A 26095-nucleotide genomic window follows, 5' to 3' on the forward strand; every position below is an offset into this window, starting at 1 on the left:
GGTCCTGAGCCCTCCCTCGGCCTCTGGCTGGTCTGGGGACTTCTCAGAGTACCTCTTCACCCACGGAAGCAGGAAACGTTTGCCCACGGTTTGGAGCTCAGCTGGGGTCTGGGGCCTGCAAACTTTTGAACTTGAGGAAGTCCCGTCTGATGCGGTAATCCAACCCCTCCAGAATGCTAAGGCCTCTCCCCCAGTGGGTTTTGCTTTTTTCCCGGTGACCTTGCTTGCACTAATGTATTACTTCTTGGTCCGTTACCGTTACTAACTCAAAATCAATACCGACCTCCACATCTGTAAGGTTTTATCTGAAGGCAAATCTCCAGGCTGTCGGTCAGGCTGACTGACAGCCATCCCTTCCTCTTCTTTCCTCCCCCTCCCCCAATCTGCCTTCGCCCCCCACCCGGCCTCCAGCCCCTTCCTCTCCCTCTGCTCCAAATCAGTCCCAGCCTTGGCCAGACTAAATCAATAAGGGGCCAGCCTCGCCCCCCCCTTCCGCCCGCTGGGGAGAAGCATGCGTGTTTCAGGGGTGGGGGCCGCAGGAGCCCCGTGCCAGCGTGGCTTCCATATCCTCTGCTCGCCGCCCCCTCCCCCGGGATGCACCAACGCGCTCCCCTACTTTAAAAGAAGGGGATGGGAAAATGTAATTAATTCCCTCCGTTCCTGAGCTGGCCCTGAGGGCCTGGGACCGGGGAGGCTGAGCTGCAAGATCTGCACCCTCTGTGATAACCGAGCATGGCTTTGGGAGCACGGCTGCAATTAGAAGTGGGGTCGCCATCGCCAGGTTCCATGGTGGGTGGGGACGCGGCAGGGTGCAGAAGGGAGAGGGAAGTGCAGGGGCCGAGAGACTGGCGAGGTCAGGATGGGGTACCTGGAGATCAGACGGGGGTTTGGAATCAGGGTAAGGACCCCCATGTCAGAGGGCATGTCAGGGAGCCCCACCTCTGCTCCCAGCAGGACTTCCCTGCAGTAGAGACTCCTGGGGGTGCAGGGGGCAGGATATCCACCTTAGCAACCTTGCAGATGACTAGCTGTGACCCTGAGGAATTTCTTCAACCTTTCTGTGCCTCAGTTTTCTCATCTGTATACTGGGAATGATAATAGTGATAGCTACCTATAGGGTTATTGTAAGGATTAAATGTCATTAAAACGCTTGCAACAGGGCCCGACACACCATTCTCAGTAAATGCTAGCCTTCCCCGCCTCCTCCTCTTCCCCCACTCCTCTTCTTTCCCCCTCCTCCCCCAACTCCTCCTTCTAGGCCTGGGGGAGGCACGGGACCCCTGGCCTGAGACTGAAGTGGTCACTTGAGGGCAGACTCAAGGCACTCGGCCCTATAGGGAGCACGTCTTTCTCCATCTCTCCCTCCCCTGCACACAGTAGGCACCTTCTGAATGAATAGTGGCTCTGCCTGTTGGCTCAGCTGTGCCTGCATGCAGCCACGGCCGCTGGGACGTGTGAGCTGGAGAGTCGGTTCACCATCAGGTGTCAGTCTCAGGTGCTCTGTCACCTTTGACAAGTCACACTTCCTCCCTGGCCTGAATGTGCTCCTCTGTAAAGAGAGGAGGTGGCAGGAGAGGACATCAAAGACCCTCCCGGTCTAGGGTCTAGGCCTGGAGGGGGCTCGGGCTCACACACCTAGGGGCCTTGCCCCACGGCACGCACGGGCAGCCCACGGCACACCTCCCCACCGACATGCGCCTGAATACACCTGAGTCCAGGAAGATGAGGTGACTCAAAACGCCTCTTGTCTGGATGGCCAATTAGTTGTTCATCAAATCCCTAATGTACCATCAGGGCAATTCTTTTCTCAAACTTTTTCACACCCACTTTTCTTAAACTCATCCAGTGCACTTACACTGCCACGCACTTAAGATATAAGCACACATCAATACACTGGAGGCAATTCTCAGACAGCTTTCTGTTCACAGATAGGGAAACTGAGGCTCAGAGAGAGAGAGTGACTCATAGAGGTCCTGCAGCAAACTCACGGTGGTGTAGCAAGTGGCTGCGCCTTCATCCTTCCACCTGCCCCTGGGCTGATTTCCACTAACTCCTGACCCCAGTCTCAGGTGTGGCTCCAGAAGGACCCACTGGCTTGGCACAGAGAATGCTTTAGTGACTCAGCTTCAGTTCCAGCTCTGGTCCGCTGTCTTACTAATTCATCCCTTTGCTTCCCAGCAAAGGTGAGAGGGGGATATCTTGGGGGCAGCCTGTTTCCACTGTCAGGACAGAACACAGGGGCCCAGCTCGCCAGGAATGGAGTGCAATGTTTGCCTCCACTGAATGAAACAAATCACTATGAACCCAAAACTGTTCCAGGCTGGCAGATGTGCCAGGGTAGCCCACCCCACAACTTGTCCCGGTTCCTATGGGACTGGGGTCTGGAGTCTATCTCTGTGTGCAGACAGACCCCTCTGGGAAGGCTGAGGGTTGGGGATATCACGTGGGAAGATGCTCCACTGGGGTTTGCCCACTCAATCACTATTCTTCTCCTCAGCTGCCTACTGGGATCTCTAGGAAGCTTTCAAAATGCCCATGCCCAGCTTCCATGCCCTAGGGTTTCCGAGTGAAGGCCTGGAAATGAGCATTTAAAAAATTTCCCAGGTGATTCCAGCGTGCAGCGGAGTTTGAGAACCACTGCTCTCAAATCACTGCTGACTGCCATCCATACAACTACACTTCCCCACTCAGATGGACAAAGACATGGATGTGCACACAAAATGCACACATACAGGAATGCAGACAGCATCACACACACGTGCCAACACAAACGCACGAAGAACGGCGTTCATGAAAAACTGGGTGCACATGCACATGCACCCCACCTGGCCACAAGCCATCCACATGCCTCACAGATGAACGTGCACAGGCCGAGGGACCCCCCCACCCCCACACACATACACAAGGCCACCCTCGGCTTCACACTGCCACACCTGCCAGCTCCCGGGCACAGCTTGCGTGCCTAGATTTGTCCACCGCCACTCCCCAGCAGACACCCAGACCCACGTCACATCCACAGAACCCCGCCTGCCCCTTGCCTGTCCCCAGCTCCATGCTGGGATTAGTGCAAGCGAGAAATCACACACCCAGGCAGCCGGCCACCCCTGCTCCCCCCATCTCTCCCTCTCAATTCTCTGTTAAGCAGATCTGGGCCCCCTCCCCTCTCCCTGCCCCCTGTGGACAGCGGTAATGGGCTTCGGGTGCTGACTCGGAGCTTCCAAACAAGATTTCCTGCAGGTACCGTGCCGCCACCCCCACCCCCTCCTTCCATTTCTTTGCTTATGGCCCTCACGCTCCACCCCCTCCGCTGCCATCGTCCCACACAGCAGCCTGCTCCCCTCCTATGCCCCGTCCCCCAATCCCCAGCCCACTCCCCTCATTCATCACTACCCAGCCCTCCATGAAGGCTTTTCTCAGCCCGGCTGCTGCCGTTCTCTTGCACAAGCGCAGTACTTTACAGTGTGAGAAAGCCCTATAACTTCTCCATGAAGCACTGCTGCCCTATTTTTAGGATGAGAAATCTTCAGGACTCACCCAGAATCATATAGGGGATGAAGGGCAGGTTTGGGGTGAGAACCCAGTACCCCTGACTTCTAATCCAAAGCTTTCGCCCTGGGCCTGGTCCGAGCTATCCCTCGAAAATGGATGCGTGCGCACCCGGGGCGCGTGGGGGTGCTGTGCACATGTGCCCATGAGTACTGTGCGTGCACGTGTGTGGGTACTGCAGGTGTGTTCACAGGTGAGTGTTATGTTCGTGTGTGAGTGTTGCACGTGCGTGTGAGTGTCGTCTGTGTGCTTGGGAGTACTGCATGTGCGTGGGGAGCACGTGTCCTGTTTGCCCCACTGGTCAACAACCTTGCCAAGAGGACAGGCTGAAGTTCAAAGACCCAGAAGCTTGGAAGGGACTTGGCCAGCACCTGGCCATTGACCCCACCTTCACCCTCAGGCCCTGCCAGAAATCTCTTCCGTCCACGTAGGATTCCATACACCAGACCCCCAAAGCCTCAAAGACAGGCTCTGTTTGATTGAAGAAGAAAGCTGGAGAAGGTAATTTCTGAAATGACAGCAGAAAGGATTCCGTTGAAACTCTGATAAGAGTGCATGTCTGTGGGGGTGGGGGAAACGCTGGAAGGCTGAGCCAGGACCTCACTGGGCTTTGAGCCTTCCTCGGAGGAAACTTTCAGCCCTACCGGGGCCCAACTTCATTCTCCGGGCACAGGCTGACCCTGACCCTTTGCGTGGTTCTCAGGCAGGCAGGACCTCCCAGGACTCAGCCAGGAGTTGCTTGGAGGCAGGCTGGTAGTTCAGTCCCAGAGCCTGGCACATAGGAAGTGTCCAACAAAGATGTACTGAATAAGTGAGTGAGTGAGTGAATGAATGAATGACTCTATCCATCGATCCCCAGCACAGGGCCTGGCGCAGAGTCAGCTGAATGGAATGAATTCCCTCCCTGAACCCAGTGGATTTAAAAGAGCCCAGTCCCCACCCCAGGTGTCCTTGGAGGCTTGGCTAAAGACCGTGTGTGAATCTGGGGATGGACACAACTTGCCATTCACCATCCAAGGAGAAAAGATTCTCTGCAAACGTACGAAATGTCAACTACACATCTGGAAGCATCTAGACATTTCTGAGGACACTGGAAGGGGCCTGGTTTGGTCTCCACCTTGTTGGGTGGCTCATGGGTTGGCACAGGTCTGAAGCTCTCCGTGCCAGGATGGGTGAGAGGGCTCCAGGCCCCTGGTGAGTGCTGGCGTTGTGAGACGTGGTGGGATTCGGAGACTATCTCTGCCGGAGCCATAAATGGCAGACAGGACAGGGGATTAGAGTGACGAGGCTCGGAGCGGCAGCGGGCTGGGGAAGGAAGGGGCCGATCGCCGGGAAAGATATGACTATTTAAAGATAATGATTGCATAAATTTAATTAGCACACTTTCACGCGGCAAATGGCCATTTTGTAATTAATGTATCTGGCCTTACTAAGCATGAAAGATCCCATCTCCTCCCCCTCCCCTGCCTGCTCCCCCTCCCCTGCGGCCCTAATGAAAGACAGAAAGCAAGTGACAGAAACAGTTTGTCAGCGGCTCCAGGTGTCAGGGGCCTAATTGGCTGAGCTGAGTGGGGAGGGGGAGGGATGGGGGAGGGGCCTCCTTGACTCCAGCCGGGCCGCAGCCCAGGGTGGGAGACAGGGCTTGGGGGGCTGGGGTGGGGGTCCTCCTGGGTAATTGCAGGAGACGAGGACGCAGATTGGCCGTGGCAGGGACTGAGTGGTAGCAGGGAGGCCTCGTTAGTGCCTGGGCAGACAAGCTGGCACATATCACAATGCGTTAGGGACCTGGAGCCGTGATACCTTAGGGCCTGCTTGCCCACCCCAGGGCGAAAGTCCCTTAAGCCGCATGAATGGATGAGTGAATGAATGAGTAGACGAATCTCAGTTTCCTCTTCTATAAAATGGCCCCTGGTTATCCTGACGCTCAAGCGGGGAAATGACCATGGGGTCCGGCTACTGAGCCCCTACCTCGTTTCACATCCCTGCTGTGTGTGGGGGCCGCACTGCCAAGCCCTCCTCACCCCAGCTGTCAGGAGGCTGTCAGTTCTGGGATGCACATTTTGATCTTTCTGAAGTTGGGGTGCATCTTACAATAAAGGATGCCTCACTACAGCTGCCATCCAGGGCCCGTGTCATAAATTTTCATTGACACTTTTTAATAAATTCAAGAAACGGCCAGTACCAAGTTATCCTAGATTCAGTGAAATATTGGGTGTGTGATGTCCCGTCTTTACAGATCAGGAAACTGAGGCTCCAGGAGGCTAAATAATCTGACCAAGTGTATGCAGTTGGTAAGTGGCAGCGCTGGGATTTGAACCCAGGAAGGTGTGACTCCAAAGTCGCACTTTCTAGCATGTATCTAAGGGACCCACTGCAGAGCCAGCTCAGCGCCTTTTCCTACCCCCCATGGAACTCTTGTGTCATCTCTGCCTCGAGACTGTGCCTAGAGGGGGCTGCACCCACCCTCACCTCTCTGACAATGACCCTCCACCATCTTCACCAGCTGCCTCCACCCTCCTCTGCCAGCCTCAGCCGCGAGGCCCCTGCCCCAGCAAGCTCAGCCCCTGCCTGGTTTTCTCTGCAGAAGGCCGGGGAGTGAGGCTTTGAGCCAGCCCAGGCCAGGTGGAGCGGGGCCCAGCCAGTCCCCTCCCGGACCAGATTCAATTTCGAAGCGTAATGAGTTTGCAGAGGAGCTGGGTGAGCTCGCCAGTGCCACTCCTTGCCGGCTGGGTGGTTCCCAGCCCGGCCAGCGAGCGCACAGCGACGGGAGCACGGAGAGCCCTGGGCTCCATCGAGAGTGGCGGGGGCACTGAGCAAGTGAAAAATGTCAGAGCAAATTGCTCTTGACAGCGTTAATATCTGCACCTCATAGCAATAATTACATGTAAATAAATAGCAAAATCACACTCAGTTGGAGGCAGCTCGGGGAGGACAGACGCGGCTAACGACCAGCTGGGGACCCGACTGCTCGGCCCCATCTTTTTCTTTCCATCTTAGAATCCCTGTTCCCCATCTCCTCCTCAACCAGCTCCCTGCTCCGGCACAGACCAGGAAGCCAGGCATCCAGGCCTTTCAGATTTTAAGTGGAGGGGAAAAATAAAACATTTGGGGCCCCCAAGGTTCTCAACCAGCTGTGGGGGAACAGCTGGACCAAACATCCTCTTGGCCTCTTTCCCTTCCCTCTTTCTGAGTATCTTATTCCGTCTCCAGGTCTCCAGATGCCTCTGAAATAAACCCACATCTCCGCCCTGACGCTACCCTGGGCACCTCCACACACCGACCCCTGCTCCTGGTTCTCCTCTGGATTCTCTGTTTCTGTCTAGGATTCCTTCACCCTCTGGGTCACTCACATGCAGTCATTGTCACCTCTTCCCTCCCTCGGCCCCAGCCATCGCGTGTGATGCAAAGTCACGGGTTAACCATGGTGCCACTTCCTGGAGTGACAACGAGACATGATGCTGCTTCACTACCTTAGTATCACCCGACACATATGGATCCATAATGGCCAAGAACGCAGAACTCACTCGCACCTTAAAGCTAATACGTGAAACTGTGTTACCCTCCTCCGGGACCTCGGGGTGAGCACACTCAACTATCATCAGGGGGACCCTGGAAAGAAACTTGAGGAGCCCCTTAGAGATCTTAAGGCTAAGGAGGATCTGGGAACATTCTAGGGTTTCCCGCTGATTTCCACTTGCCGCCTTGTTTGGGGGCCTAGCAGATTTTTGGTTTGCTGCTGCTCCACGACAGCCTGGCCTTTGCCAGGGCAAGGACCATGTTTTATCCATGTCTGAATTCTTAGCAGACAGCCTGGCAGAGGCCCATGGAGGTGTCTGAGAAGGAGAGAAAGCAGAAAGGAAGAGAAGAGTCAGAAGGCAAGGGAAGAGAAGGGGGCAAAGGAACGGCGGATGAAGGTGGAGGTGAGGAGGAGGAAACGGTGGCTCACGGAAGGGATTCAACTCAAAATGAGCCTGCAAACTCTGGTAGCTGGATTTCATTTGGTGTTTCCTGCTTCCCTCCCCAGAGGGGTCCAAGGGCTCTTTCTCTGAGGACCAGCTTTCCCCCCACTCTATGCTGTAGAAACGTCCCACAAGTTAGGATGCCCCTGTCACCAGGAAAAGGTGCAGAGAGGGCCCTTCCAGCTACCGCGACGCTCTGCCTCCTTCCTTGCCCGCACGGGGCAGCAAACGCGGGATCCATTCTTTGTGAAACAAAAAAATATCTTCTCCGGAGCAGCCCCTGCGTCGGATACCTTCTTGTTGAGCTCACTGACTAATCCACTTATTGAGGATAAAGTGCCTGTGAATCCCCATTTGATAAAGGCAGGCACAAAATTAGCAAAAAACCTGCCCACGGCTCTGACGTACCAAACAAACAAGAGGCTGGGGATGGCTGGGGAGGGATGTTGTTTCCTTTCAGTCCCCGGGCCCGGAGAGATGCGTGAGAAGATAGCAGCTTTCTCGGAGGTGCTGCAGGCTAGGAAGGTGATGCCGCGTGTTATACACCAAGGCGGTTGGACGAGATGGGGAAAGGAACCGGGACACAGTCCTGACCTCAATCTGCACTGCTCCAACCCAGGCCCCCAGCTCTGATTACAACCCAACACCAGGACTCTGATGCTGGTTGCACTTCCAAATTTAACCACTCACCATCCTGGCTAATATTTCTTTAATGCTCACTACATGCCAGGAAGTGTTCTAAGCATTTCGTGTGTGTCAACTCATTGATTCCTTACAACAATGCTGTGAAGTGGGTACTGCTGGCATGGACATTTTACAGACAAGGAAAAGGAGGCACAGAGAAGTCAAGTTACTTGTACAAGATCACACAGCTGGTAACCATTGCCCCAACTTAGATAATACTCTCCAACACAAACATGACTAATTCTAACTAAACCCCCATCCCCAAACCATGGTCCCCAAACTCTGTCCAGAGTTCCCCAAAGCACCCAAGTTTCCTAATCTTGGTTCTACCCATGACTATCCATGGCCCACTCTCTTGCCACTCTGTACAAGGCCTTGAGGTTGCCAAGTCACACATGTTCATGCACTTGATCTAGTTTACCTACTACATCACTGAGAGGGTGAAAGGTCTTTACGTGTGCCCCCGAGCCTACCATTAGTGGTTCCATTATCAGGACACTGTCGCCCCCCCAGGTGGTCCCCAGTGGCCTCTTTCCTTTGCCCCCCAGGAGCTCGGCACTCTGCTGACACAGCCTCCTTCATGGCAGGTTCAGGAGGGCTTGCTCCCTGTACTGACCCCTCACTCCCCACCCCCATCAGCACCAGCTTGGGGCAGACGGGCTGGCCCTGGGCCTAGGGGAAGGGGACATTAATCACAGGAGAGCACCTGTCAGGGTGGCATCTGGAACTAAAGGGAAACACTCCACCAAAAGGCAGGGTTCTTCATCTCGGCTCTGGGGTCCCTGGGACCTACTGCCGTCACACCAGGAGGCCAGGACTCAGAGCAGGGAAGGCATCAGGGGTCCAGGCCCAGGGCACCCCGCTTACCTGGGAAAAGGTCCCTGCCACGGAAACCTGGACTATAGGTGGGAGATGGGACTGATGGGGCAGCGGAGGGAAGGCTGGGCTCCGGCAGGTTATGATGTTGGGTAGAAGGGACCTGTCTGCCACCAGGCTTCCCATGAACAGGGGGGAGCCAAGGCACGTGGAGCTAAGTTCGTTCCTCCCAAGGGCACATGGCTAGGAGGTAGTAGGGCTGCTTCCCAAACCCTAACTGCAGAGCCCATGCCTCGCTCTCCCAGCCTCCCTGCTCTCCTGTGCCCCAGCCTGGCATCTCTGAACCCTCAAGTCGTCCTTCTGCACCTGCCGCCCTCTGGCTCTGGCCCTTTCTCCCCTCTCCATTCTCCTTTCAGTTGCGGCACCTGAGTCACCAACCCGCCTCCTTTCCTTTATCTGATGGACATTCCCTTCCTGCCCCGTCGTCATGTCCATCTCCACATGCCTCTCTCTGGGCTGCTCTGTCTCTTGTTCTTTCTATCCATCTCTCTCTCGTCCTGCTTCTGTCTCTCCCAGTGCTGTGTGTGTCTCTCTGTTTCCCTCTGTCTTTCCGTCTCTATCTCTCCATGCACCTCTCTCCTGGGCTCTTCATCTCTCCCTGTCCACCTTGCTTCCTCCACCTCCACTGTTCTCTCGGTCCCTAGCACCTCTGCGTGCCTGTCTCTACCCACCCTCCTTCTCGCCACCAGCTTCTCACGACCTGGCTGTCTCTGTGGGTGCATCAGTCTTTCTGTCCACTTGTCTGTGGACTCTCCACTTGCTCGCCCCTCTGCCTGCTGTCCCAGCATGGCCAGGGTTGAACCTGCCCCGCTGAAGCTGTCCCAGGTAGCTCAGGCGCCAACCCACACCTGGTACAGTCGGTTCTCAGTGCAGCACAGGACCGCAGGGCCGCAGGGACCTCGGCCCGTCCCTGCTACCCTGCCCCTCCCTCTGGGAACAAGGGACCTCAGCTTCTTCACTCTACTTCTTCCCCTCCCTTCTCCTCCCTCTGCTGTCCACAGTGGTCCACTGTGAGTCACGGTGGGGAGCTCACAGAGAGGAGGGGAGGGCAGGACAGGTCATCTCAGCCAAGTTTCTCAAAATCTCACATGCATGCGAGTGCCCTGGGATCTTATTAAAGCGCAATAAGCTTGGAGTAGCAAGTCTACTCCAGCCCCTGCCTCTTCTGATGGCCCCGCGGGAGGAGAGAATTTCATCCCTGGCATCTCCCAGGTCTGAGGGTTGGATTCCGACACTGTCCCGTGCTGCCGTCTGACTTCGCCTACTGCGTCTGTAAACTGGGCCTGCCGAGCCCAGAGCCCTCTGCGCCCAGAAATGATCAAACCGCTAACCGGGTGAAAGTGCCCTGTCAACTGCTCAGGCCTGATCAGATGGGCTGTCCCTGCCATCGTCATAGACAGTCAGGGGGCCCGCTCCTTTGCTGGGGTCGATCAGGGTGGGGCCTGGTTGGACAGCCCCTTCTCCCTGAGGCAGAGAGAGGGAGAACAGAGGTGACTGGGGTGGAGTCAGCACCCGGGGCTCAGGGAACTGGAGGAGGGGGAGGCATTGTCTGTAGCAGGGGAGGGAGATGGAGCCCCTTAGGGGAGGCTCAGACATTTCTGCCCCAGGCAGCATGTCTCAATTTCAGCCTGGACATGTCTCCTTTGTGATAAGACACTTGCCAGGGCCCTCACGGGACCTTAATCCTTCACCGCTCCAGGTCAGAGACCCCCGGTCTGGTGAGAGGGTCACGTTCATTTGGCCTGGGGCCAGCGCCACCCGATTGTCCCCAGGGGCCTGGGGAGCCGTGTTCTGAGCCCTTCTCTCTCCGCTAGCCCCCCAGTAGACCCCAACCCTCCGAAGCCCCATCCTCGCAAAGCAGGATGAAGAGACAGGAGCCAGGTGGGGCGGGCCCCCTGCCACACGCCACCCGGTCTCCCGACCCTTCATCTTCACCAATGCCCTTGCTTGGAAAGATTTCCCAGGGCTTTGTGTGAGAGTAGAGAGTCCCGCTGCTGCCGGAGGCAGAGGCAGAGGTGACTAAACGCTATAAATGGACCCTCTTAAACAATCGGGCCACTGCCACCCCACCATGTCCCCAGTGAACCCTACTAATCCCTGAGTCTTTCCAGGCAGGGAAAGACGTGCGGGGGGCATTACAGGTTGGCTCCGTTTGTAAAACAAGGCAGTGGGTTAACTTTCTCTGGGATGCCTTGCAACTCTGAGAATGCTCAAGGGACGATTTTGGTTCCATTCTAATGGACACCCCTCTCAGTTGCACCCTAAAGAAAAGACAGTAAAGGAGCTGATGTTAGTGGGGTGCGAGGAGGGGATCCCTGAGCATATTGAGACCAAGGAGGTCAGTGATGGGGCCTCGTGCTCCAACAGGACGAGGATGGCCAGGTGAAAACTCATTAATCTTGTGCCTTAGATGAGTCAGACTTTGATCTACTGCATCTGACCCAGTGCCTCCCCTAAATGCAGATGGCCCATCCTCACTACAGAACTCTGAGGGTGGAATTTGGGGATTTAGGTCTTTAACAGGCATCCCAGATCATTCTGATGCAGAAGTTTGGGAGCCAATGACTTTTGTTTAATCCTCTACCCTGCCAAGAATGCACTTTCCAAAGTCTTGACAGATGCAGTCCAAATTCTGCTTGCACACCTCCAAAGACGGGAAGCTCACTGCTTTACAAGTCTGCCTCTTCTACCCGCAGCCAGCTGTGACTGTTGGAAAGCTCTTCTTTGTGCTGAGCTGAACTCTGCCTCCCCATGGCCTGTCCCCTGTCATCACCCCAAGCACACTGACTCCCTTTGTCCCCGACCGCCTGCTAAGGGTTAGGGCTGAATCATGAGCTTTTCTTTTTGGCCTCACTTTACATCATCTGATCTCTGCCACCTCTGACCCCAGCCTCCGTGTTGGACACCAGCTTGCCAAGGAATGGGGTCCAAGAGCAAAGCCAGGGCTCCAGGTGGACTGCCCAGTCCAGCTCAAGGAGGGTATTTCCCTAGGCACGAGGCTGCCCAGGGCCACAGACCCTCCCCAGTGTGGCCCCAGTATCCACTCCTCTCTAGAGACATGTGGGTTGTGGTTGTGATTGTCTGTTTGCTCGTGTCTCACCAAACTACCTGGCAGGCTCTTGAAGGCTGGGGCCCAGTTGAGCTCCCCTGGTATCCCCAGTGCCCAGGGCTGGGCACAGAAGAAAAGCCCAGTATCCTGGCTGCACACTCACAATTGTTTATTGCCCCCTACTAGTGCTGGGGATAGAGAGGCCAGCAGGACAGGGCTGGCCTTGCTTCCTTGGGGAGAAAGAATGCAGAGCCAAAGCTGCTCCCCTGTGGTGGGGATGAAGGGTAACTGGGGGAGGGAGTGGGGCTGCCCAGACTGGAGGGTTAGGGAGAGCTTCTCCGAGGAGGAAGTGACCTCTGCGCTGGTGGAGAGAGAAGAGACAGCGAATATTCTAGGCCGAGGGAGCAGGAGTGCACAGGCCTGGGGAAAAGGGCGGAAGGGATGGAGGGAGACCAAGCCCTCAGCGCTCCCAGGGAAGGGCCTCTTTGTTTCTCCCCAGGAGCCGCAGCGGGTCCGCCCACCTGGTGCCTGGGCCGGTGCTCGCGGGACGCGCCCCGCATCCGGCCTGGCCCAAGCGGGGGGCTCCGCGTACGGGGGCGGCCAGGCTCGCCTGCTGCTCCGGGATCCCGGGCCGGGCAGGAGGAATTAAGCAGGCCGCCGAGCCCGAGCGCGTCCTTATCTCGGGGAGACAGTTGTTGGGAATCACTTTGACTGAGTGGTTTTGTCTCCCCGCATTTTCCACTGTCAGGTGGCCTCGGGCCACGGATCAAAGGCGCGGCGGCGGCGGCGGCGGCGGCGGAGCGCGGGGTGGGGGTGGGGGTGGGGGGGAGGGTGCGCAGATCCGGCCTGGCCCCCCTCCCCCCCAGCTCTCACGCCACCGCCCCCCACCCCCGGCCAGGACCCGGGTCAGTGCGGCTAGGAGCCCAGCCCCTGCCTCAGAATCCAGCATTAGCGAGTGGGACAGGTGCAGGGATCCCAGAAATTCCTAAAGGAGAATCGGAAGGGGAGTAGAGGGGCGAGAGGGGGAGGGGAGCGGGCTGACGGGGGGAGGGGGGGCCGGGGGGAGAGGTGTTTGCCAGGGGAAATCGAAAGGTGAGAGAAAACAGAATGGAAGAGACCAGAGAGAGGGGAGACTGTATGAGGGAGAGAAGGACCGAGAAAGAGGGAAGGGAGGGAGTCTGGAGGGTCCGAAAGAAGACAGTGGGGGAGGGGTGCGGGGCTGGGCCCGGGGAGGGGAAGAGAGGGTCATATCAGGTGTAAGAGGGGACAGGGTGCAAATGGGGCCAAAGGGAGAGAAGGGAAGTGGAGAGTTGGGGAGTGGGACGGAGGAAATGGCGAAAGGAGAGCTATGGGGAGCAAAGGGAGTGTGTGAAAACGAAATCAGAGATGAATTTCTGGTCAGTTTGGCTGCCAACAGGAATTTCTGGGTTGCGGCACGGGTGGGACAAGAATGACAGGACAGGAAAGAAGGCAGGAAGGCAGGGCTGACTAGCAAGGCCAGGCTGTGCAGGGCGCAGCGTCCTGGAGAGGTGACGTCCTGCCTCTGCCTGGAGGGTGTCCACCCTGTCGTGCTCAGAAGGAAACTGAGGCACGGAGTCGGGATGTGACTGGGCCAGGGCTGCACAGGTGTTAAGGCAGCACGTGGGGCCTGACCAATGATGGGGCACAGGTCCAGTTCATGGGAGCTCCTGGGGAGAAGGTGCTTCTGCTTATTTCCTCCCTATCAGCCAGCCCTCAGCAGAGCTCCTGCAGTGTCTCAGAATACCTGAACCCTCACTACCAAAGGGGGTGCAGAAATGTTCACAGCTGGGGAGAGGACTGGGAGAGGGTGGGGTGGGCGGGGAGGTTCAAGAGAGAGGGAGGAGCCTGAGGGTGAGGTCTGGGAAGCGAGACTGGAAGGAGCAGGGAAATGTGGTCCAGCAAAGCCGATGGAAAGGTCGGGAAATGAAACTGGAAGGGACAGATGGCTGCCTAGGGGCTGGGGTGGGGGGCCTTAATTCTGCAACAGCAGTGCCAGGACCTGGCTATGCACTAACTCGAGGCGTGACCTCAGGCACGTCATGGTGCCTGCTGGAGCCTCAAGCCCCCATCTGCATATAGCAGCCCCATCCCCACCCCTCATTGTACCAGGTGCTTTGCAGAGATTGACCTGATGGCTTCTCAGACTAGCTCTGTGGGAATGGAATTATTATCATCCCCCCTTCACAGAGGAGTCACAGGGGTAGGAAGTGACAGTGCCGGGGGCTGGACCCCTCTGATGGGCCCTGAAGAATCACCTCTGGTTTGGGGTCCTTGAAGATATCACCAGCTGGTGGCAAACAGAGCATGCTAATGTTCTGCATGGGGTATGGGCACGTGGGCATGGTCTCCAAAGCCAGGCAGCCTGGGTTCAAATCCTGGCTCCACTGCCCTGTTAACAACTTAACCTTCGCCAGAGTTACTTAACTTCCCTGATGCCTCTGACTCCCCATTTGTACAGCAGAAATAATGTCAAGGTCCCCCTCAAAGGGCTGTGATGTGAGTTAAGTGAGGTAATCCACATGAAAGGTTTAGCACAGTGTCTGGCCTATAGTAATTGCTCAAAAACAATTTGGCCATTATTATTATTATTACTATGTGATAATATTTGTCCAGTAATGTGGGTACTTTTAATATGCTGATAAAATATGATCAATGCAATTGAGGGGAATGCCCAACTAACCCACCTTGAGGGGATGGGGTAGGTTTCCCAGAATGGGCAAGTCTTAAAGAACAAGTAGGGGTGGGTTTGCAATGAGGGCGGGGGACAGGGGTGGTAGAAAAGGTATCCCAGGTGGAAGGAGCAATATATGCAAAGGTTTGGAGGCAGAGAAGAGCGTGACCTTTTAAGGACCCTCAAAGTCACCCCTGTACCTCCACCTGGGGGTCTTGCCTGGCCTCCCAAGTCTGGCAGCCCTGCCATCCTGGCGGCCCCTCTGCCGCAGGGGACCCCAGGGATGAGCATGCGTTGTTCCGAGTCTGCCCGCCGTATTAATTGCTAATCTCCCTCATTTTCTTCCCCTCTATCTGCTGGGACTGTCCCGAGCCCCCCCCCCCCCACCGTGCTAATCAGAAAAGAAAGACAAATCCTCTATTTGCATTCTTTCCCACCAAGCCAGGCATCTCTGGCTAACCCCCTTGCCTGCTGGGAAGCCCCAGCAGGCCCAGGCTGGGGCCCCAGGAGAGTGGGGAGGGGATGTATGATGGAGAGCACTCCCCCATCCATCCCTGCAGAATCAGTGACTCACATGCTCCTACAAAGAACCCACAGAATCACCCCTCTTAGCAGGAAGGCAAGTGGTCTTTACTAGCAGCTGGTCCGTCTCCTTCATTGCATGGATGGGGAAACTGAGGCCCAGAGGGGAGAGGCATGTACCCAAGGTCACATGGCAGGTTGGAAGTAGGACAGGGAATAAACTCAGATATCTTGAGTTTCCAACCAGTGACCAGGCCTGTGCTGGGCTGGGCCTCCAGACCCAGAACAGAAATGGCTTAAGCAAAGAAACCTGCCAGACCTCACTGGTATTGGCTCAATTCAGAGCAGAGAAAAGTAAAGGGGGGAGTGGGGAACCTGTCTGTTATTCAGCTCCTACTACATGCTAGGCACAGTGCTGGGTGTTTCACATCAATGGTAGCATTTAATTCTCATAACAACCCTGCAGGGTGAGTGTAGTGGACCATTTTACAGATGAGGAAACTGAGGCTCCAAGAGCTCATGTGACTTGGCCGCGGTCACACAGAAAGCAAATAGAGGAGTCAGAATTTGACTCATGATGCATCTGAATGAGTGACTCTTTTAGTATTTGCTATATTATTTGCTGCTGTTCATTCTGCATCAACTTCCTACTCCTTCCTTTCCACTCCCCTGAGAAAATCCTTCTTTTCTTTGAGGCATTCCCCAAGCAGCCGTCTCATACTCTCTCTTCTCCAGATTTCTTCTGAAATTCCTGTCTGACTAGAAATCACACTCAGTTGTCAGTAGCTGATTCTGTTTGCTATTTGGGGGAAGGGAGTAGAAAGTCTTGGCTCCCCACAAATAACATTTTGTAAGAGCGGGGACTGTCACATTTATTTCTCTTGTGAGCCTCCCTATATGTCAGGAGCTAAAGAAGTGACTATGAAGGGAATAGTATGTAATGGCATTTAAGTGAGACTAAATGACCAGTGGCCTCCAAGTCCTTCTGGGAACAGCCCATCGCTGTGTCTAATCAAGCCTGCAGCATGCCTGGGGTCTAGCTGACAGGTGGGGGAGACCTACTGTGTGTCAGCAAAAGAAATCACGGTGTGCGGAGCATGACTTTCCAGCCCGTGGGCATAACCAGAGACCACGGTGCATGGAGGCATCTAGATCTCTCAAGCAGGCTGCACATTCCCACCCGCCCCTGCCCACCCCCAGTATTTGTGTTGAGCCTTTATGCTGCCCATACGATGGGCCACCCATGCCCTCTCCACCTTAGCCATCTACACTGGTGTTTGTGTGGTGAGCAAAAAAGCAGGCCTCCGAGCGGCCCTAGGGGGGGCAATGCTCAGCCCCAGGCAGGGGTAGGGGGGTTCAAAACTCTCAGAATCCCACTCACCCTCTAGGAAAGAAGAAAAAGTCAGTGTTGCTCTCCTACTTTCTCCTTCAATTATGGAAGGACCCCCCAAGGTCACCCTGGAAGGCAGGCCCCCAATTCCCAAGCACGGCCCCCATCTCCCACCCTGGCAGTTTCCCCCCAATTACTGATCCTGGTTGGGCCTTTCTCTCTGGAAGGGTTTCCTCTCTCTCCACTCCTCCTTGTTCCCCTCCACCCAGGAAAAAAGGGGTGAGAAAGGCTGAGACATAAACACGGGTCTGTTTTCACAGGCGAGGGGGCTCTGGCCGGCCTTCCATGTGGGCTGGAGCGGGAGCTGCTGATGGACACCAGCAGGTGGTTTTGTTTGGTGAGGAGCCGCCAGGGGGAAATAACTCAGCTTTTCCCACTGAGGTAGGTTAACCATGGACAAAGACAGAGCTGGACGTGAGAGCAGGCTCTTGGCAGGGTCTGTCTCCCCAGAGGCCAGGAGGGCTCCCAGGCTGCCCAGGAGGAAAGTCGGGTCCCCCACCCCCACCCCGCCCCATCCATCCCTCTGCAGGGGCCGAGCCCCTGGGCCTTGCAGCTCCGCCCTACCCTGGGGCTGGTCCCATCAGGGGGAAAGTGGAGTGGGCACTCGGGGGTGAGGGAGGATGCCTGATGAGGCATCCATGTCTCCCAATTGTTCCACTGACCAGGGCTGTGAAGAGGGGCTTGGCAGATGTGACTTTGTGGAGTCTCTGTGAGCTGGGCTGTGTTACTGGGTTCAGTGGAGGAGGGAGGGTGCTGAAAACTGTCATTCAGCTTCAGGTCCAGAACAGCTGGCTACAGCCTCTTGGTCCATCTCACAAACTGACCCCTGACCTCACCCCATCACTGCTGGTCTCTGTGAGAAATGGGTGTGGGGGGGAGGGGGTGACTCAGTTTAGCTTGGCCTCATCCTGGGAAAAACTGCTCGGAGCCTGTGTCCTTCCTGCTTGAGTCAGCTGCTCCTTCCATACTGGCTGATCCTTTCCCAGGGACCAGAGGAGGGAGGCCTAGAGGGGCAGCCTTCCCTTCTGCTTTCTGCAGAGACAGGGGAGCTACCTGCACCCCTGCACCCTCTCTCTCCCAGACTCAGGGTCAGCAGAGCACACCTGCATTCTCCTGGGTGAGAGCCAACGCATGCATTTTCCATTCGGGGGAGGGGGGAGGGAGGGGAAGGGGAAGGAATAAAGACCAGAGGGAAACTGGAGAGATGGGGATTGGAGTAAGGCAGAGTCAGTGGCCAGCATGGGGGTGGAGGTGGGATGCACATTTATTAAGCTCCTACCATATACCAGGCACTTTACATTCACAGTCTCCCTTAATTCTCACAGAACCCCTGAGAGGTAGGGGTGGTCACCCCTTTTCAGATAAGGAAAATGAAGCCCAGAGAGGTTAACTAAACTGCTCAAGGCCACACAGTGACTCAGTAAGTGGCAGAACCTGAACTACCACTCAGGACTGTTTGGTGGCAAAAGCCTTGCTGTTTCTGTCATCCCCAGCTTTCTTCCACTGTTGGGCCCAAAGGATAAGCATCCCGAGAAAGGGAACGCCTGGAGGAGACCCCTAGAAGGCAAAGGGAAGGAAGTAGAGAGAGAATGAAGCAGGTGGCAGAAGAGGCTAGAGGAAGGGAGAAGGAAGGGCCGGGCGGGGCGCAGAGGAGAGCGCAGTTGGGGTTAAAGCCCTGTGTTCCTACAACCTGCTAAGCCGGAGAAATGAATTCTGATCCCTCCAAAACCCAACCCTGGAAAATGTGCGAGAGAAGGGTCTCCTTTCAGGGGAGCAGGAAATCCTCCACACCTCCTCCCGACGCCCCAGTAATGCCAGGATGTCCCCAATCTGCTTTGAGGAATGGAGAGATTAAGAATAATAAAAAAATTGCAATAAAATATGTGTGAAGGAGGGGGTAATTGTGGACAAACGCAGCATTCAAATTCATTTTTCAGCTCTTTTACACACCATTTCAATCTTATTTTCTGCTTGTTAATGAGATCTTGTTGCCTGGGCTAGGCAAAACCTTCCAATATCAGGACGTAATTGCACATAATTTTCTCTCCTACCAGTGATTTGCATCAGTTTTTTAAAAATTCTGGGCTATTTAACACCCCACAATCCCCCTCCTCCTCATCCTTTCTACAAATCTCCCACTCCCTCCTCCTTCCTCGTCCTTGGTCCAGCAAGGCTCATTTTAAATGCTTATTATAAACGCAGTGTCGCCAATAAAGGTGGAAAAAAAAACACAAAGAGGAAGTAAGAGGAGAAAGAGGCAAAGGGAGTTTCCAGTGCCCACCACGTGGGGGCGTCGCTCAGCTCCCTAGAGCAAGCTGACCACTTCATCCTGTCCTGCTGAGGGTTAGAGGGGCCCGGAGATCTGAGTTAGGATCCCACCTCCACCAGCCCCCAGCTTTGTGGCCTCCAGCACATCGCTTAACCTCTCTGAGCCTGTCCCCCCAAGTGTGGGGCTTGAATGACTTCATATAGGCAAAGTGCTTAGCAGGGATCTGGCAACCAGTCGCTGTTCAGTTGATGGGGTGTCCTCCCTTGCTGGATTGGTTACCTGGGGTGCCAAGAGGGTGGCACTGGGCATTAGCTGTTGACAGCCCATTTTCTCAGGCCTGATGCTTTATTCCTACCAGTTGCAGGAGGAGGGAGAAGCCTGGTGCTTGGGGATATGGGCTCGGAACCTGACTCTGCCATTAATTGCCCCTTGGGGCTCAACTTCCCCTTTGGAGCATAGGACCAATCTCATAGGGCGAATATAACACAACAGCGTGGTGGGCCCCAGAACCAGACCATGTTCAAGAACCTACCACAGAAATGGCACATGGTAGGGGCTCAATAAATATATGTTGAATGGTTGGCTGGACAGAGGATGGATGGAAGGATGGATGGATGGATGGACGGATGGATGGATGGACAAATGTATGACCCTGGTCAAGTCAACCTCCAAGTGCCTCAGTTTCCTCACCTGTACAATGAGGATCACAAGATTACTGCCAAGATTCAGTGAATGAAAGCAGGGAAAACATTTCACCCCATCTGTACCTGGCCCTGTGTAATCACGTGTTAGCTATCACCGTTAATTGTTTCATGCACAGGAGGGAAAGAAGAAAGAATTGAGATGAGGGAGAGAACAAAAAGGCTTGGGTGCCGTGATCATGGCCTTAGGGTTGGTTCCCTGCACACTTGGAGAGCACTTTTCACAAGTTCAGTGTGTGTGTGCGCACACGCGTGTGTGCAGGGGGGAGGGTATAAATATGTAAATCCCTTTTGCAGGGTCTTTTGCTTTATTAAGCTCCAGAGAAGAACAAAGGAGATGACGAATGTGGGACGTTAGGATGGAGTAAAGAAAGCAGGGACGGCACGACATGAATGCCCTCTTTCCATGGTGCTGTGACAGAAGCACTTGGCTGGAGCCTCGGGCCCTGGGCTCTGGTCCCAGCTCTGCTCCTAACCCAACAGTGTGACTATGGCCAGTTCTCTCTGCCTGTCTGGGCCTCAGTTTCCACTTTCAATTCTGATAGAGTCTGCATCTATAAAAGCTTGGGGAGAATGATTTGTATGATGTGTGAGTATATCTCAATAAAATTGCATAATAAAAAAAAAGCTTGGGGTAGAAGGAAGCTCCAACTAAGGGCTGCCCCTGTAAGGGACATGCCCACACACCTGATACAGTCCCCAGCACAGGGCATCTTGCCTGTACCCTCCAGACAGATGACCCTGGAAATGCAAGAACTTTGCATCCGATCTTTGCTCGGGGGCTTGGAGCGGAAAGAGCTGGTCTACGAATATGCAGTTCGAATATAACTTTCCAGTGCCTTGTGTGCACATGCCATCTTCCTCGCCTATAGGGAACTCTCCAAGGTAGGGCTGTGCTTATGCCATCAGACTGGGGTCTCTAAAGGACAAGGGGTTTGTCTCTTCCATCAGACCAGTAGCTCCTAAGCGGAGGGCTGTGTCTCCCGCATCAGAGTGGGCAGTGCCCAGGGGAGACCCGGGTGTCCTTTACATCTCTGCCCATTGTCCCCAGATATGGGCCCTGCTTGAGATTCCTATACAGGGGCTAGTAGAATGCGATCAAGAAGCAGATAGCTCTGATGACTCCGTTATCCTCATTACAAAGGTCTCTTTTCAGTCCTAAGCTGCCCTGAGTTGTTTTGTAAGAGTCTTCCAAGTAACTGAGCCTCAGTCTGGGGTGAAGGTGACATAGGTCCAAGCCCTGGCCCCTCGAGAAGCCATCAGAAACCAGGACTCCTTTGGCAGGATTCCTTTTCCAGACACCTCTTGAGAAGGACCCAGTCCGCCAGGGGAGGACACGAAAAGACTGGGGGTTGAGGGTGAGTGGGAGGGTAGGTTCCAAGGAAACCAAGCCTCAAGGTCAACCAAACCTCTTGGAAGGCTTATGCCCATATGACTCTGCCCTGCCAGTGGCCCCCACCCTGAGGTCTTAGCCTGTTTCCTCATTCATCATGTGGGCTGATTGAGCTTTTCCCTCCACAAAGCTAAAGAGATCGGCTTGCCTAGATGACTTCTTATTGTTGCCAGCTGGTTTCTAAAAAAGGAGAATGGGATGTGGGTATTTGCCTTGCTTTTATATCCTGTTATTGGCTGTCTGACTCGTTGCTACATCAGCTCTGCTAGGGCAGGGAGCTATGTCTCTTTCATAACTGATTTATCCCAAGGGCCTAGAACAGTGCCCGGCACGTAGGACAGTCACTCTGAAAAGATGTGCCCAACTCGTTATTGCTTCAGAGCCGGGGCACAGCCTGAGAGCTGGGACCAGTAAATGGCTTTTCTGTGAAATTCCATGGGACAGCCTCTGCATGGCGGGTCACCCTGGCTGGGTCTGAGAAAAGGGACCCGGGTCAGGCCCCTGGAGGCCGATGTTTGGGTGTGATGAACGGCTCACAATCGTGGTCTGAGCACGTGCTCAGCACAACCTCACTTCATCCCCTCAGCGTGACCCCCCTCGGCTTTTGTAGGAACAGAAACACCCTCTGTTGTTCTGTGTGGCAGGGACATCCCAAACCTGGGGAGTAGGATAGTGTGATGACCCCACAACCCAGGGTGGGGACGCCCTATTCCAGAGGGGCCCATCCCTCCCCCTCCCCCAGCTGAGCTACAGAGAAACCGCGCCCCTCCACCCCCGCTGGGGAGAGAGGACACAGGAGGCAGGCCTGCCTGTGGGTGATCCCCATTTGGCAGAGGGTTCCCCCAAAGGCAGAGAGGGTCCTGAAGACATCAAGGCTGCCTTCTCAGGAGAGGAAGGAACCTGAGGGGAGTGGGAGCTCAGAAATAGCAGGAACATTTGCACCAGCCCCAGAGAGCCCCTCCCCCACCACCCCGTTCCTGCAGGAAGTGTTCGCAGCTTAACCCCAGCGGTTCTCATGCACGGAAGCACACCCCGCCTGCCCCGCCGCCTGGGCGCAGCCCCCTCCCCTCCTCCCGCAGCTGTTCACCCCCGGGTCCCCTCTGCCCCTGTCAGACCTCCCATCCGTCTTCACACCTTCGGTGGGAACAACCTAATTCATCATGTCCTCTCAGCCCAAGGAACGGGTGGGCCTTCCCAGGGTCTCCCGCCTCTGGTTTTGGGGGAAACCCTGGGCTGGGTGGAGGGGGGTCCTATCTCAGAAGCTTCTGGGCAGGGGCCGAAAACCCAACATCCAGCTCCAAAGGCTTCAAAGCAGACGGGAGAAGGTCCAGGTTGATTAGAGGGTCACTTTCTTCCCCTCCCCTCTTCCTTCCTGAGACTCAATTCTGGGCCTAAGCAGAGCGTGGGGCATCCTCAACCTTTAATCCCGTCACCAAACGACATCCAGAGCTGGGGAGGCCCTGGTTTGCTAGTCTCTCCTCTGTCCTGTAACGGAAGTGCTGCTTTGGAGATACACCTCAGGCCCCACTGAGGTGGAGGTGGGCGGCTGGGAGCAATGGTCAGGGCTCAGCACCTGTCCTTGGCCTGGGCCCTGTTCATGCTGACCTGGGGCCACCAGCGGACCACTCGAGCCCTCCATCTGTCCCATGAGATGAGCGGCCTTATTGCATACGCTCCAAGGCCCCCTTCAGCTTTCCAAGCGGTGCCTCCTCCAAACTTCTTTCTTACAACCAGGCCGGACTTGGAACGCATTCTCGGGTGTGGATGCCACCCTCCCGCTGCTGGTTCCGGGATCTGCTGTGTCTGTTCTAGAAGGGGCAGCTCGGCCAGTTAGGCTGCGGTACTAATGAGACAGAGGGCACACCGCTTTGAACCCCAAAAAAGGCCCCGCTGGTTTCAGCCGGGAGAACATTCCGTTCTGCAGGCTGCATTGCAAATGCAGAGCTTCCATCACCTACAACACCAGGTGAGAGAGTGGGCTGGCTCGGTGAGGACCATCTCTGCAGCTGGCATGCCACCTCAGAGCCAGGGCAAGTCCATCACCCCATCACATGGGCCCCACGAGGGCTCAGGGCCTCACTGTCAGGCCATCCGCACGCGCTGCTAACAGTTTCTGGGCGCTCACAGGCCCAGGTAGGGGCCAGCACTCTCCCCATGTTATGGACGAAAAAACCCACGCGTAGAGCAGGGAATGGATTTGCTCAAGGTTTTACCCACAAGTGATGGGACACAAGTGCAATTAACCCTCAAGTACACAAATTCAGAGTGGCAAACAGTGCCCAGGACCCCAAATGAGCAGTAAATAAATCCTCAGGAATGTTTTAGACCTGGCATCGATGAATTTTTTTTCTGTAAAGTGCCAGAGAGTAAATATTTTAGGTTTTGTGGGCCATCTGCAGAATGACTCAACTCTGTTGTTGTTACATGAAACAGCCATAAATGTGGAAACCAATGGGCGTGGCTGTGTTCCAATAAAACTTTACTTATAAAAAGTGTGTCTGGATGGATGTGGCCCAAGGGCCGTAAGCTTGCTGACCTCCTCTGATAACCTGCTTTTTCTTTAGGCAACAGGTTTCCCATGTTAATGACATTGTCCTATAAATAGGAGGCAGGAGAATAATGTTTTCTTGGCAACTGCTTTGTGCCGGGCCTCTGCTGGTGTGTTGGTGCAGCCCATGTCGGGAGGCTAGTAACAGACTCCGTTTAACAGGGGAGCAGCAGAGGCGACTGACCAAGACCCCCCTGGGCAGTGGAGCTGGGGATTAAACCCGAACTCTGCTACTGAGTTCTTCCACACTACAGCTGGATGCAAAGTAAGTTTGCATCAAGTGTCTTCTCACCACTTGGAGGTGGGAATTAGGTTAACACCCCTCTTGGATTTAATCTGCACTCCCCCCCCCCCCACCTCCAGTGAATACTCAAGAGCCTATTGTAGCAGCAAGAATGAGCTGATCAGTTCCTTAAATCCACTGGGACTTCCAGCATTGAGTCCTGTTCCTCAAACCTACCAGAAACCACCATGCACCCCAGCACTGACCTTCCCACCTCATCTTTTCCAACTTCTAAGAACAACCTTGGACAATGAGTGGCATAGCCAGCACCCATCCCACATAGGTGAACAGAGTTCCCAGGCTAGTACCTCATCTGCAAGTCTCTGCACCAGTAAGATGCAGTCCTGCTTTTCACAGATTGGCCACTCCTGGTGAAAGGTGGAAGAGGCAGCACAGGATGGAATCCAAGAGGGATTCCTGGTCCTAGAACAGCACCTCACCATAGACACATCCTATCAGAAAAGCTTCCACCAATGTCATAGCTGAAAACGTCTGTCTTTTATGGACTGAACCATCACAGGGTGGCTGGTGGGCTGGGTGCCTAAGCTCTGGGTGGCTGCTGGGCTAAGAAACAGTCCTGCACCATAGCCATCTGCTTCTGGGGGCCACACAGGATGGAAACCCTTTCTCTGCATCCAGCCTCCTGGGTCAGCAAGGTCTGCAGCTCGAAGAAGATAAACCCAGGCCATGGGAACACAGAACATAGAGAGGGGGATGTGGAAGGAGCCTTTCCTGCCATCTTCGACTCTCTCAAGGGACCCAGCCAGCAGCCAGGGGCTTCGTGGAGACCCCGTGAAGTCTGAGTGGCACCTCTCTCTCCCTGGGGAGAACTGGTCCGCGTCACCGGAGCCCTCGCTGGCTGGGCTGGTGGGTATCGGGAGATGGCCCCTGGCTCCAGAAGAGGCAGCCCACCTACCTGAGGAGACAGGCCATTGCTCACGGGGTTCATGTGGTTGGAAGGCGCCGCCGGGTTCATGAAGCTGTCCGAGTAGCTGGAGAAGCTGTGGCGGGCTCCGTAGGCAGAGCTGGAGTCCGCAGCTGCTGCAGCCAGCCCGCCCTGGTGCATGGTGGACGGCGGGAGGGGCTGGGGCCGGTGCACCGTGCTGCCCCCATCTGTGGAGAGACCCAGGGAGGTCCTGAGCAGGGGCCTGGCCCTGGAAGCCAGGCCTCTGCTGGCGGGGAAAGAACCTTCTGCGTGAAGGTGAGCCGTGAGCCTCTCTGTCCCTCTCTCCACCCCGTGGTTGGGCGGGATGCCTCTTCACACTATTGGGAAGGGACAGGCTGGCTCCTGGGCAGGGCACCAGGGCTTGGCCAGGTCTCAACTGACTGCTGACCAACCTTCCAGACAGCCCCCAGGAACTGAGTCCCTGCCCTGTCGCTCAGTGCTCAGCATACAGTAGGTACTCAATAAAGGTTGCACTGGGTGCTTTACACATGCTGTCTAAGGGTATGAAGCAAGAACATGATCTCATGTTACAGAGGGTGGCACTGAGGGTCAGTGGCATTGGGGCACTTGCACGAGGGCACAAGGCCAGTGAGGGGCAGGGTCGGTGTGGACCCGCTTGACTCCAGAGCCTTTTCTGCTGCTAGGGCTGGGGTGCTGTTCTGCTGACAGGGCCCTCCCTGTCCTTCTGGGTACTGACTCAGTTTCTTATCAAGAATCTTGGAGAGCAGAGTAATTTGGACAGACAAGAAAAAAAGCATTCGCAAAATCCCCTTGGGGGACTGGAGAGAAAGGAAGAAATATTAAATGTCCCCATCTGGGGAATTTCTGATGTTCTCGAAAGCACTGGCAACAACCAAATCTATAGACTGAGCTCTTGATCTTGGGCTGTCTCCTATGAAGCTTATTCCTACAAAGGAGAGGCTAAGCCTACACATAATTACGCCTAAGAGTCACCCCCAGAGAGCCTCTTTTGTTGCTCGGATGTGGCCTCTCTCTCTAAGTTAACTTGGCAGGTGAACTCCCTGCCCTGCCCCCTATGTGGGGCATGACTCCCAGGGGAGTAAATGTCCCAGGCAACATGGGACAGGATCCTGGGGATGAGCGGGGACCCAGCATCATAGGATTGAGGAAGCCTTCTTGACCAAAAGAGGAGAGAGAGAAATGAGAAAAAGTCTCAGTTGCTGAGAAATTTCAAATAGAGTTGAGAGGTTATCCTGGAGGTTATTCTTAGGCATTG

At 55.2% G+C, this 26095-nt stretch overlaps 1 protein-coding gene across 2 annotated transcripts in view; it reads right to left on the reverse strand.

Moving 5' to 3' along the window:
* PAX7 (paired box 7) overlaps positions 1-26095 on the reverse strand; it is a 103170-nt gene that overhangs the window by 13864 nt on the left and 63211 nt on the right. For both annotated transcript variants that reach the window (XM_077137982.1, XM_077137981.1), the window contains exon 7: positions 24829-25025. In XM_077137982.1, the coding sequence (XP_076994097.1) occupies positions 24829-25025 (197 nt within the window). The remainder of the gene's footprint in view (positions 1-24828; positions 25026-26095) is intronic.

This window comes from Tamandua tetradactyla, chromosome 2 (assembly GCF_023851605.1).
Source record: "Tamandua tetradactyla isolate mTamTet1 chromosome 2, mTamTet1.pri, whole genome shotgun sequence".
NCBI classification, from domain to species: Eukaryota; Metazoa; Chordata; class Mammalia; order Pilosa; family Myrmecophagidae; genus Tamandua; species Tamandua tetradactyla.